This window comes from Mastacembelus armatus, chromosome 19, assembly GCF_900324485.2.
Source record: "Mastacembelus armatus chromosome 19, fMasArm1.2, whole genome shotgun sequence".
Classification (NCBI taxonomy): domain Eukaryota; kingdom Metazoa; phylum Chordata; class Actinopteri; order Synbranchiformes; family Mastacembelidae; genus Mastacembelus; species Mastacembelus armatus.
Genome location: NC_046651.1, coordinates 7080472 through 7094508, shown reverse-complemented (window position 1 = coordinate 7094508; position 14037 = coordinate 7080472). Strand labels below are relative to the sequence as shown.

The window sequence follows — 14037 nt, the reverse complement described above, 5'->3', positions numbered from 1 at the left end:
AAGCCAAAATGAGGCAGCAGCAAAGAAAAACCTTCAGTGCCAGTGTTTAGTTTAAGCGTGAGGCTGGGTGAAAGTAATGTGGCCACACCACAGTGGGAGTGGCCCTGGGTGTAGTTTTATCTTCAAAATCATCCTGATTTAGTTCTGTTATCACAGAGTGGGATGTAGAACAAAACAGAAAACAACAGGAAGGTGAGAAGAGACGGAAACCTGAACTCAGAGCGTTTTTAAAGCCACCCAGCGAGATGAGTGGCAGAGTTGCAAACCACCAGAGGGGGACTTAACCATGGCTTTCCTGTTTTTGTTTAGCCATAACCACTGGGCTGCTCCCTGTATACACTTAACTGGCACCAACACTGTATGCACGTCCATGTCTATTTCAGAACTTACTCAAATGTCAGGTTTTTTTCTCCAGCGTGAAGGAGACAGCTTGAATCAGAGTAGAGCCCTCTTAGGGTGGAAAACTGTGACTGAGGTTTGTGACTTATATGTTTAAGATACCTTTTGGTCATCTATTTTGAGCTAAGTTATTGATTTCTTACATTTACACAAAATGTCTTGGTAATAATATTTTCTTAATCATATAATACTTAACCCATGTGCATGACTTGTTTTGTCTATGTATAACCTCACAGCAGTTGTTACACTGGCTATACAAGATATTATCTAGTTCTTCACAAACCTTGAGACTAGCTGTCAACTTGTTTACAAGTTATTATCTAGTATAAATGGGCATTTTGGCTAAAATGCCATTTGACATTTGCTGGGAACCTCTTGACAATTATTAATACAGTAGGTTCAGGTTTTCAGCCAAAGCTTTAAATAAATCCAATAATTTATGCTCACAGTCACACCACACACCCAACACGCAGAGGAAACACAAGGTTGGACCAACTGAGGTTAATTTTATTATTTTATTATTTCTTCTGTTGCACATGTAATTTACTTCTTTGGGTGACAAAGCGAGCCATTCACTGCCTTTCAATGGCTGTGCATAGCTGTTGTTAATTTATGATATGCTAACTTAACCTGGCAGAGTTTGCAATGTAGGCTACCTCATTTTCATTTATGTTCCACACAGAACTTCCTCATGGCTGTAGTCTCTGTCGTTTGCATTTGTTGCTGTAGTAAGATGATATACTGACCTTGTTATTGTGTTATTTGCAGGCACCAGTAAAAGCAATGGGAAAACTGGGCTCCTTGTTTTTAATAAAAAAATATATAGCTATACGCACATTTCTTTTATAGGTGCCAGGCTATCCAAATGACTTAACTAAAGAACAGTAATGCCTGTATACTCACTCCAAAGCAAGTAATTTATGAAATAACATTTCAGTCCATTCTGGATTTCATCAAATCACAATCTTACAAAATATTCTAAAATCCAATGCCACATCCCAATATATTGTTATATAAGTTTTAAAAGGGAAACAGATTAAATCAATTCACAATTATAGCAGTAGAAACCTTTAATATTCTGAACTTGTTGACAAAAACAAACATATATATTCAAACTTCTCACACATGTTATCAAAACAGATATGTGAACACAATATACTATGTGAAGTGTCCAAATACACACAATTACAAACAATATATATAATTACAAATCCAAAAGTCATAGAAAATACACATATAGACAAATGTGCATATAATGCTGTAATTTGCATTGCACATAACCTGAATTTTAATTCTTAGTGTATTGTGTAAACTAAAATTTCTGGCGAGTGTGCAGGCGTTACCTTTCTTTAGTTAAGCTCCTGGTTTTTAAAGACAAAACCACAGCTGCATCAAATATTTAATTTTATTAAAATTACTATGCACATACACATTCATATTTTATACTTGCTGCCTAGTGCTACATGATGTGCTACACACATCATGACCTTATGGAGCGTGAGCCTGTAAGCCTCAGCTTAGGCTGAAGAACTGAATCTCCTTTAGCACTACAGACAGATAACAACACACATTTGGAGACTCCAGAGAGCGAGACGAAATTAGATCTTGAATTAGAAACCAATAATAATTTTGGCCCACTGACAACAGCTAAATATCCAGTCTTGTTTGTGCGATGCTCTATGGGGCATCATTATGTGCCCGTATCAGTGCACTAAGCAGCTATCCTGCCAGCATATTGCTCAGCAAGTCAACAGCGGCCATCAAGGTAAACAAGAATCACCAGGCCATTATCTGTCAGGCACAGAAACACATAAACTGATTGCCAACCAGTGACCATGTTGAGGTAATGTGGGATGATCTGAGAGTGATGGGAAGGCCCTAGGCTGCCTCTGAAAACAGCCCCATCAGTGCACTATATTTAAAGTACTGTGCATCATTTAATTTGGATGTCCAAATTCAGGTTGAATTCAATACGGGTAGGGTAGCTAGCAAAAACTAATTAGTGTTAGTTTCCTGGGTACAATATTTAGCCAACTGGGATTTGTCATGTCACCAAATGTATCACTACTTCTTTTGCAGTGTCCTGTGGATGAACTCATGTCCTACTCTATTCTCTGAGTTTAGATAGCTGGTAGATTTTTCTGCTGTAAAAACAAGGAATCGTTGTTTGCTGAATTCCCTGCAGAATAATAAACCTAACAAAGCGTGCCATATTGAAACCCACTCTTTCCCTGATTAACTTAATCTCTTCCATCACTGCTGAGGTCATTTAATGTCACTGAGGATCAACCACACCCGGTATACTGACACATCGTGTTTGGAAAATCTCTTAAAATATTGATACCAAGGATGATTAAAATTTTATACTTGCAGGGGTGGCTAAAAAACATTACTGGGTGACTGCTGAAGGTCTGACTGTTGACTTAACATTATTTATTGATCACCACAGACTGACTGCAATGTGCCTCATCAGACATTCACCAGCAATGCACTAACATTAAAAAATGATATTGAAATTAGGTTTATATCCAGAGAACATTTTATATAAATAGTACCAGAATTGGCCTATATGACATTGTGTATCAACTGATTTCATTTTCTCAATTTTTTAGCAATGTATGATGAGGTTTATATGGCTATTTTATTCATTTGATGATGCACCTGGACTTACCAGGTTCATCCTCTTTTATTGTTTCTATGTACAATGTCTCAATTAATGCAATTCCAGATAAGTGATAGTAATTGATATATTTTAGTATTCTGATACATACACCATGATCAGGTGAAAGCAAATCACAGGGACATAATTGAAAATGTATTTTTGAAGGGCAGCACGGTGACTTAGTGGTTAGCACTGTTGCCTCACAGCAAGAAGGTTCCTGGTTTGAAACCTGACAGGGGCCTTTCTGTGTGGAGTTTGCATGTTCTCCCTGTGCTTGTGTGGGTTTTCTCCAGGTACTCTGGTTTCCTCCCTCAGTCCAAAAACATGTATGTCAGGTTGATTGGTGACTCTAAATTGCCCATAGGAGTGAGTGTGAGTGTGTGAGGTTGTTTGTCTCTATGTGGCCCTGTGATCCCCTGTGACCGTGAGGGATCTGCTGGAGCCTATCCCAGCTCTCTCTGGGTGAAAGACAGGGGTACACCCTGGACAGGTCACCAGTCCATCACAGGGCCACATAGAGACAAGCAACCTCACACACTCACACTCACTCCTATGGGCTATCACAAACTATGTTTTATGGGCTATCACAAAATGTTTTAAAGTATATTCAGCAGTTTATATACCCAGGCCCTGGTAAATGTTCTTATTCTAATGTGTTAAATTGTTAATTTTGTATATGCAGAGTAATAATAATACATCAGCAGCAAAAAGTAAACATTTTATACTTGACAGGTATGTCAAAGCTTCTGGGGATTGTAAATCATACTTTGGATAATAAGCAATCTAAAACACTTCAAGTTATGCTCATTATAATCCTAATAAGTAACACTCTGGTGATTCATCCTTTGATTAGCAGAAAGAATAAATTGGTGGTAGTTAGGAGAGTGTGACAGACTGAAGAGACAGGCAGCAGCCAGGTGTTTCCCCCTGACGTCCATCTGTCTCTCTCTAACGCCCTCTCATCGCCCATGACCCTCCTTCACTACTCTGTCACTGACAATTAGTACAGGGTCATGACTTTACCACTAATGGTTATGAGAGGAACTGACAGTACAGCAGACCGTGGTGTATGCAATATAGATGGCAGCTTTCTGCCTGTCTGACTGTGTTTTTGTCTCTGACTGAATGTTGTTAGTCGGCCCCTTTGCCATAATTACATTTGCTGTATATAAGCATTTTTTCAGGAGATGATAATAAGGTAAGTTGACTAAAGCTAATTCTGTAGTTCTTTAGAAAGCCGCACATGTGATCCTGGGGCATTAAATAGATATAAGTGTATCAGCTGTGTTGACTGTTTGAAATCCATAGTGATTTTCATTCTCATTTAAAAAATGAAAATTTGTTCTGAATGATGTAGAATTTGCTTCTTTTTCAACCAGCACACTCACCCAGATATTCCTGTAAGGTCATCATAGCTCAACATGCTGCAGACCAAGGTACATGTGTGTCAGCCTGGTGGTGCAGCTTTATGTTAACTGTGTTAAAGACCAGTAAAATACAATACACAAGCATGTAACTATTTTGTTGTTAATGTTGCTCACTAAATATATTTAAGATCAAGATAAATACAGTTTGAATTGCCATTATGTGGGAAAAAAAATGTATATCTTAAAATTCATGTATCGTGTATTTTACTTTAAATAAAAAATGAAACATTGGATTAAAATTAAAAGTAAAATAAATCGTAGAAGAAGCTTTACACAATGACTTTCTGCCCTGTTTCATTTCCTACAATACCACTAAGTCTAAGTGGATGCTGTCTCCACCAATAAAGGGACCAGGTCCATGCAATCAAAATTAATTAGATTCTATTTGTGGTCACATTGCTCTTCCTGCAGTTCTCTTGTACTCATCCTGCCTCACTGTTTGGGTGATTGGCATACACATACAGAGAGTGAGGGGATGGAGAGACTGATGGAATGGCCTTAAATAAAATCAAGGAGAAACAAAAAGACAGCACATCTGTGTGTGTGAATTGATTTTCAATAGCACTGACAGTGCAGTGTCCATGTCCAGAAGCATTGCACACAGAGTGTTAGACTGTTCAGCTGTGATGGACCGCCGACTAGCTTCATTACCTATTTAAACAAAAAGCACACTACTTAACAATGATTTACCATTGAAAGGCAACATAAAATAAAAAATACATTTATATACATTTATATATATATATATATATATATATATATATATATAAATGTATTTTTTATTTTATGTTGCCTTTCAATGGCAATATATATATATATATATATATATATAAGAGTTTATATAAGAGTTTGCATGTTGACCCTGTGCTTGTGTGGGTTTTCTCCAGGTACTCTGGTTTCCTCCCACAGTCCAAAAACATGTATGTCAGGTTGATTGGTGACTCTAAATTGCCCATAGGAGTGAGTGTGAGTGTGTGAGGTTGTTTGTCTCTATGTGGCCCTGTGATGGACTGGTGACCTGTCCAGGGTGTCCCCCTGCCTTTCACCCAAAGAGAGCTGGGATAGGCTCCAGCAGATCCCTGTGACCCTGGTTAGGAATAAGTGGGTATAGATGATGGATGGATGGGTGTATATACTGTATATATATACACCTAGATATGATATATATATATATATATATATTTATTTTTCTTTCTCAAAAGGACAAAAGGAGCATACTACTACTCATTGTAGGCGTCTGATAGCTTTCCTTCATGTTTTACTTTATCATCAGTCAGTGTCACAGTAAGGCTGAGTCAATAGGTATCTTGCCTCGTAATGACTCTATCTGCTGAGATCTTAGTGCAGTCCACTCAGCACACTTCACAGACCTCTGAGGTTATTTCCAAATCTTCAGATTGTATTGAGTGATTGTGTGAGCATAGCGAGGACAGTGACAATGGTGTGAGAACTGATCTTAATCTTTTGATGTGACAGTAGAGAATAAACAGGGAACATAAGCTATAGATGTCTTAGCAAACTGTTATATGAGCCTTATTTTCACTTTTGAGTGTAATAACAAATGTAAGAATTTCAGAAGCCTACAATAAATTCTACATGTGCCAATAACCAACATTCAACATTTAGGATGATGATGATCTAATTATCCTTGACTTGATATACTTCCTTTCCAACATTAAAGACTGCACTCAATGTACAGAAATTTGCATTGGCTTTTTTTCAGGACCTTGCAATTAAAAAGTGTTTGGTACAGTTCTATATGTGCTGAAAATAAAGACAGTTTCACATGTTGCAATTAATTAATGAAAGAAAATGATATTTAACAAAAATGCTGACATTTGACGTCTGGTGATCTTTGCTGCCCTCTACACAAAAAAGGCAGTGAACAAATGCAGTTTATAGTGAACACAGTTCATACCAGTTTCATAAAAGGCTGTATATGTTTATGATCCTTACTGTCAGTGTCAAAACAGTAGATACTGTAGCGTGTGCTAAAGCTCTTCAGTATTCTATAGGATGGTATGAAATCATCCCATGTGTTTGAGTTTAGAGTCAAGTAAAATAAAAACGGTAATAAATAATACACAATGGAATTTCATTAAAATGTTTTTGAAAAGCAAATTCTACATCTCCTTATTATCCTGCATCACCAAACTGGGTAGGGTCAGTAATTTAGGCTCTTTGCTTTTCACCATATCATTTATCTTTTTCCGTTCAGTTTGGCACTTACTCAAGCAGTCCTCACACAGAAGACTCTCTTTGACCATGTAAAGACTCTCTGTTACCACAATTGGCTTGTGATTGAGTGTGTCCTCAGTAATGATGGGGTTCCTATCCAGGTTGACCTTTTCCAGTTTGTTGAGCCTTGATAGGCAGAAGGGGACTTGTGTGAATCGATTGTCTGAGAGGCCGATGTGGCGGAGCTCCTTTAGTGCAGCAATGGAGGTAGGAAGAGCTTCCAGCAGGTTCAGACCCAGGTTGAGTGTGTGAAGGTTTTTCAACAGGCCAAGCTCATCAGGAAGGCTAATCAGACGGTTGTTACACAGGTTTAAAACCACCAGGGTCTGGAGACGGCCAATAGTCACAGGGAGCTGCTCCAGCTGCAATACAATCAGTGACACATTCTGTAATAGACAACAAAACCACTTTCATCTACTTTTTACTTAAAGTTTTTTTTTTTTCTAAAAGATTATTTGCTTTAACAAGGCATTTTGGCTTCATTACCAGAGTGTTAAGCCAAAAAGTGCTCCAGGTCCCATGACCTGGGCACAGAGACTCCATGTTCACTGTGTGGTGTTTGTGGCAATTGAGTAATTCGCAGATCTGTTTGTTAATTATCTGTTCACGACACATAAGGAACATAACTACAACATATTTAACATAGTGTCTCAAAGTGTACAAAAAGTACAGGATACAAATATGCTGAGGGCCCAGGATATTTGGTACACGTTCAAAAGAGAAGATAATATACAACAAGACTAGATCTGTCCTTTATAGGTGTGTTTCACTACATAAGATTTACAACACCTCCGAAACAAGCCACAAATAATCATCACAATAGAATTGACAAAAATACTATTCTGCCTTTAGTAGCTTTTCCATAGGGTTAGGGAACTTTTGAGAGATAGATTAAAAATCAACGTTAAAACTGATGCAGCACAGTCACAAAGAGTCTGATGTGTAAACGTGAGTAAGTCTTCAAAACCACATCCTACACTTCTCACAATGCATTTCAATACCTTTCTCACACTTTGAGCTATTATGCATTTCTAACTCCCCACCTGCTTATTTTCTTAGACTCGCCAAAGCTCGATCAGTCACAGATTATATTAAACAGCTTTTTTTACTTGCTGAACACCAGGACACAGGAGCAGTGAACTGACCTTTATGTATAATAATTCATGTGCTTTTCATTAAAATGTGTAAAATGCGAAAGATTTAGCAACATCTAGTGGTGAGATTGCAGAATGCAACCCCCTGAGCACACTCTCCACCCCTCCTCTGTTTCCAGGAACAAGAAGGGTTGCCGTGGCTGTGAGATGACAGGTCAAAACACGATTCTCTGTCTACAGCCAGTGTTTGGTTTGTCTGTTCTGGGCTACTGTAGAAACATGGAGGCACATCATGGCTGCCTCTGTAAAAGGCGACCTGCTCCATATGTAGATTTTAAAAGGATCATTCTAAGAGTAAGGAAATACAAAAATTCTTTTGCTCCTCATCTTGCCACAGTGACTAAACACTACTCACATAGTTGCTGTGTAGATCCAGAACAGTGAGTTTGGTAAAATCCTCAATAAAATTTGGGATCTTTCTGATCAGGTTCCTGCTCAGGTCTAGCTGGTCCACATTAGCGAGCTTCTGGATGCACTTTGGCACCGAAGTGACCTCCTTGAAACTGAGATCCAGCCGTCGTTTACCATCCAGTATCAGCTCCACACAGTTCTGAGCCATTTTCAGGGTGATTGTTTTCCCTTTAGCCTGCTTGGTTTTCTTTCCCTTAGCCATTGCTAAGCCAGTGCTGCAGGGAGACACAGGGCAGTGACAGGGACCGTAGTTAACAGTGTTTAGTAATGTGCTGTGATAGAAGAGATGACAGGGGAACTGGTGTGCAAGATTATGTTACCAATTGCTGTCCACCCAGCTGCAACAGTAGACAAAGTTGAGGTTTATATTTCTCCTTAGGTAAAATACAGGTAACATTATCACCACTTGCTCCATGACAAAGCAAAGAAAGTAACACTTTGCAGAAACTGTACCTCTATATTTAACAGGTGTAACCAGTACTATACAGCGGCATAGTTCAAAATGAAAAGTGAATGGTGAATGGTGAAGTGGGTGGTTAGTCTTTCTTTTAAACATTTCTTCAGGTTTTTTTTTAAGAAAGAAATTAATTTTAAAAATCGTATTACTCACCAATAGTAACGAGTCCCCTCTTAGACACAGTGCACTAAATAAAAACAGGAAAACAGACAAAGGGGAGTAAGACTCCACAGACTTTCAACAAGTAGCTAGTTACACAAGTAGTGTCGCTCTAAATAACATACCTGACAGAGCTGTAAATAAAAGCTATTCAGACTGTAATTGCTGACAAGGAAGGAGCTGACACTGGCTGTGTTTCAGGCAGCCTGAAGCTTTAGCCTGGACTGACTTGGCTGGACATAGCATTTGTTTTCATTTGTTCCCAGGCAACTGCTGTTTAGTCTGAGTGTAATTTAAGGCAGTGAGCAGCTCCAGCAGGACAATTTGTTATTTTGGTGTCTGTATTTGAAATTCATTTTAAAAAATGACAATTACTGTTTCTAGGATTGTTCTCTTTTAAATATAAATTATATTGAGAGGGTGTCAGTATGGTTCATTGATTCATGAGGCACTGGAGGATGTGATTTGGGTAGAACAACCAGGAAGAGCCCAGTTTTGATAAACATAACAAAATGACTGGCCTTTGATAAAATGTATGTTGACCTGCTACAGTGCCACAGGTGAAACAAAATGAGAGCTTTTTGTCACTTCAGCTCGATGTTCACAGAAGAACAAATTAAACTTTCAAAGAAAACCACACCATTGTCTCTGTGAAACACAGAGGAGGAAAGAAAGAAGTTATGTTACGGGGCTGAACACCAACAATTAAATATAAATAAAAAATAGTGGATGGCAGCCACTTGTATTTTTACTGTTCAATTAAAAGTGATTGGAAATTGTTACATTTATGGTTTGGAAACACATACAATTCACTTTGATGACATATTTTTTTTGAATTTAAAATTTTGTCAAATGCATAAATTAGCATTTTATGAAATGCTTGTTGAAAAAACAATTAGCATAGCACAGTGTATAGTACTGTATATAGATGGGGTTTCAGTATCATGCATTAAAATTTCAGACATACTACAAATGTAACCGTTGCCCTTTAACTCAACAACAACAATTGCTTTGCTTGTAAATAATTTTAAGCCTGACCTATTTCCCAATGTTTAACGTAATACAGGAGTCACATGGGCACACTGATATCTTCCTCTTGCTCTCTGACACACACACACACACACACAAACACACACAGACACACTTCTGTCAGCAATAAATATGGGTCACATAGTATAGTCACATCTTAGACATTACTCAGCTGTGACCTACCTAAATTTAGCCCGATGCATTTCATATGCTACACTTTTCCATGATCAGCCATTCAGGAACTCCTACCTGCCAGTAGGTGGTGCTGTCTTTGTACAAATTGCAGTGTCATTTCACTTTGTCATGAAATCTCTACAATTCTGCAAGACATCCTTGAAGACACTGTTTTAGGAACATTGAGCAGAAATTGAAAATTGAACAATGTAGACTTTGATGTTTGTGATGAGAAAAGTGCTGTACAGTAAACAGGCATGTTCAGATCTGATAAAGTGTGATTCAGATTAAGCTTTTCATCTCAACCCTGACAGAGAGTGATTGTTTCCAGGCCTAACAGGAAGTGGTATCAGATGCACAAAACAGAAAATGCAAGAGACTCTCTTATTTTATTTAAATTTACGAAAGTACATGATGAAATGTGCCTAGAAATGGGTGAGTCTGGGTGAGGTATCTTCCTATCTATTGACCTGCCGTGGCTATGCTGTTGTAAATCTTCCGGATCCAAAGACAAGCCCACTCTCCAGCCCTTGCCTATCATATATATGGACACGTATTATATTCTAAGGCGTGTTCTACCCTCACTATCTTACTAGATACATTAAGGAGGGATACAACAATTAGGACTAAATTCATTACAATACAATATGTCACAGAGTAGCAGAAGCACAGGTGCACTGTGAATTTTTAAATCTAGGTCAAACCACTTTGTATGGGTTTGCTTTTTTAGCCTTAAACTACAGAATCAATAATGTTGACATCCATTTGGTGAGAAGACACTGCAAAGCACTAAGTTTGCTTCAACCACAACTGTAAAAGTGAAAACAGCAGCACTTGAATAACCACATTTCTCATAATCAGAATTCGATGGTAACAAATGAATCCAACCTGGTTATTTTTTAGGTCTGCATGCACCAGACCTGAAATCAGGTCATTTATGGAACCACTTTAAGAAGAGAGTACCATGTTCTTGTAAACACACACATGAATCATGGCAATAAATATGATCATTCTGCAGAAAGAACACAATTTCCTTGGTTAGGGGATAGATTCCACTGTGCCTGTCAGAGCAAAACCAGCCACAGTATTGTGGACTGTGGACAAAGTAGCCACAAAATGCAAAAAACATTTAGTAAATTACAGACAAACCCAAGCTCTCTTTACTTCATCTTTTGTTGCCAGTGGCTTCTACCCAGGCCAGCTCATGCTTTTGCTGTGTTTTACTTTATTGCATTAATTTATTTCTCCTGAAACAGCAAGGAACAGCATAATACGGCCTATTAGCCTTTGTCATTTCCCTCTGCAGTGTGGAATGCAGGTCAGGAGATATGCAGGTCACTCTGGAGGAAATGGTGCAGACCAAATGGAGTGAGGTACTGCACACAGTTCAGATTACATCTAACAATTGTGAGCACAGTATGAGTGTGTTTCGGTGTGCGTGCATGTAAATCAAAGGCTTTGTTAGCTTACCTGAGCTGTGGAAAAAGAAAACAGCAAAAAGCAAAGAAAGAAAAAAGAAAGACAATTAGATTTCTTTCAAAATGTATGTCACAGATAACTATTTTATTTATCTATCTTCAGAAAAAATATTTTCCCCCAAACATTTGAGTCTAAACTTGTAAGAACTGCATTATATGTTATAAATTATTAAATGTTTGAATAATGCCATAATGCTAAATAGGGGGGCAAGAGTGCAGAGGACCTTTGTCATTTTTCCAAACACATTCATACAAACACATAATGAATGAATATGCAAATACATTCATAACAAATGTGTTAACACTCATGTGATAACTTGAGTTTGTGTATAAATATTAGCCATAACCTTGTTTAAAAATGGCCTGGACCCAGCCTTGGAAAAACATAAACCCTTTATCATGACGTAACTGAGCAATTTAAAATTAGATTTTAATACAATAATATATTGGAATTTGTGGATTCAAAATCCTTTAATTTACTCCTTAGCCATAATGGAATCTAAGCTAAATCTAATTAAAATGGATGTTTAAGGAAAAAACATTGGGGAATTCAATTTATCTTAAAAACCCATCAAAAGTGCTTTATAAGCACAATTTTTGATTAGCAGTGGAAAATAGCTTTCTGCAGCTGAGTAACATGCAGGTGTTAACATTTGTGAATCGATTCTAAAATAAGATCATATATTCACTCAATCAGCTTTTAGATGATGCAGTGACTCAAATATAATGTCAGGAGGATGCTATTGTGATCAGACACATGAAGCACAGAGCTTATGCAAGGCTGCAGAATTTGTTGTTGAGACTGACTTTCCAGCATGCTTCTGCAAACCTTTTCTTCTTTACTGTGACTTTATAGTTTAGGGACTCTAATTTACAAGAAGACTAAAGCGGCTTTTGTGCAGAAATGAGTGATAGCTTGTTGGCGATGTTTAGGAAAGCTGGCACCACGGGGGCAGAGGCATTCATGTGTTTATCTAAGCTTTGAATGGATGTGGTTTTCCTTTAGTCTAACTATGTGACTGTTAGCTTCAGGGCCTGGAGTTCAAAAAGCTCCTTGACTTTTTTTTAAAATCGACTTGACAAACATTTACCAGGTCATTGAGAAAGTGTTTTTGAGTGGGTAAATTAATTACTCGTGGTAGTTGTAAGCATTTGATAAATGTAATTACTAGGCCACAGTTGTCAACACACAAATCTCTTTGACTGATTTAGAGTCTAAATTATAAGATATAAAATTATAAATCAGTTACTTATAAAGCCACCTAATCATTTCCAATTGCTTGCCTGAGGAAATGCATTTAGCAAACTATGTGATTCACTTAAACACATCTCAAGTTTGAATATAAGGTGGTAATTTGTATGTACTGTATACTTTTATGGGAATTAAGATTGTTTCTTTTTAATGATGCAAGAAGCCAGTCATCATTACTGAGTCTAAGAGGAAGCACCTCTGTACCATCAAAGCTGTTTGTGTTTGTTGGTCTGGTCATTAACAATATAACAATTTTTCTCTACACTAAGATATAAATTGCACCAGTGTGAGCTATATATCTCTAAGTTTCAGTGTTTATCTACATAGCAAGAAATATTGTAGCTTGATGGTTTTTCTAATGTAACCTCTAAAGGCCCTAAAAGCCTTTTACGCTGTGTGAGACTGATCTAATAAAGTCTTAGTCACAATCTGTGTCACACTAAAATAAACCCTTAGTCATCAGATTATACAATGGATGTCCTGTGAGTCCGTTTCACAGTTTGACCTCAGATTCAGGCACATGTTACAAATTGTACAAACTTTCATGTGACTCCCAAAATATCTGCTCTAGGGTCCTTACGTCACTGCATAATTAAATATTAGATATGGAAATCACAAATGACTGCTTACATGTATGTTGCCAGTCCAATCTTTCACATTCAGTTCAGTACAATACAGGCCCACAAGTCAATAACCCGTTTTTGCATGGTGAATTACAATGACTCATAAGTACTATATTAAATGACAGGTAACTGTGAACAAAGCAAAGCTCCATAGCTTATTGTGGCTTTGTCATTTGTACCTTTGCAAGCCCACCACTCTCCTCACTGGTTGTTAACTATCTTGGAAGACATTTCAGTATGATGTCATCCTTCTGGGAAACCCAAAGGGATGACTGACATCCAGTCTCAGTCAGGCTGTTTCCTATTAGTTATGCTTTGGCTACAGTTCCATACAACAGGCTATTAAGTATGTCAGTGAACTGTCTCATCAGATACAGTATGTCAAATACATCCAAGCACAAGAAGAGGTTAAAAAAGTCGTTGCATTGAAAACAAGATCCAGACTGCTAAAGTTTGCAGTAAGCTGTGACAAGCTATCATGTTTTTATCGTTTCAAGAACTTTTCATGCATTTCACTTGGATTACAACTACTGCCAGTTCTTTTTAACATCAGAAATTGTTTCAAAGGGCAGTT

General features: G+C 37.6%; 1 protein-coding gene across 1 annotated transcript; it reads right to left on the bottom strand.

Annotated features, from left to right (window-relative positions):
• Window positions 1–6562: 6562 nt before the first annotated feature.
• On the bottom strand, window positions 6563–9060 carry lrrc18b (leucine rich repeat containing 18b). Its single transcript, XM_026316034.1, has 3 exons — window positions 8902–9060; window positions 8236–8506; window positions 6563–7088 (listed from the first exon to the last, which is right to left on the bottom strand). The coding sequence occupies exons 2-3, from the start codon at window positions 8491–8493 to the stop codon at window positions 6612–6614; spliced, it is 735 nt and encodes a 244-aa protein (XP_026171819.1). The 5' UTR covers window positions 8494–8506; window positions 8902–9060; the 3' UTR covers window positions 6563–6611.
• Window positions 9061–14037: the final 4977 nt, after the last annotated feature.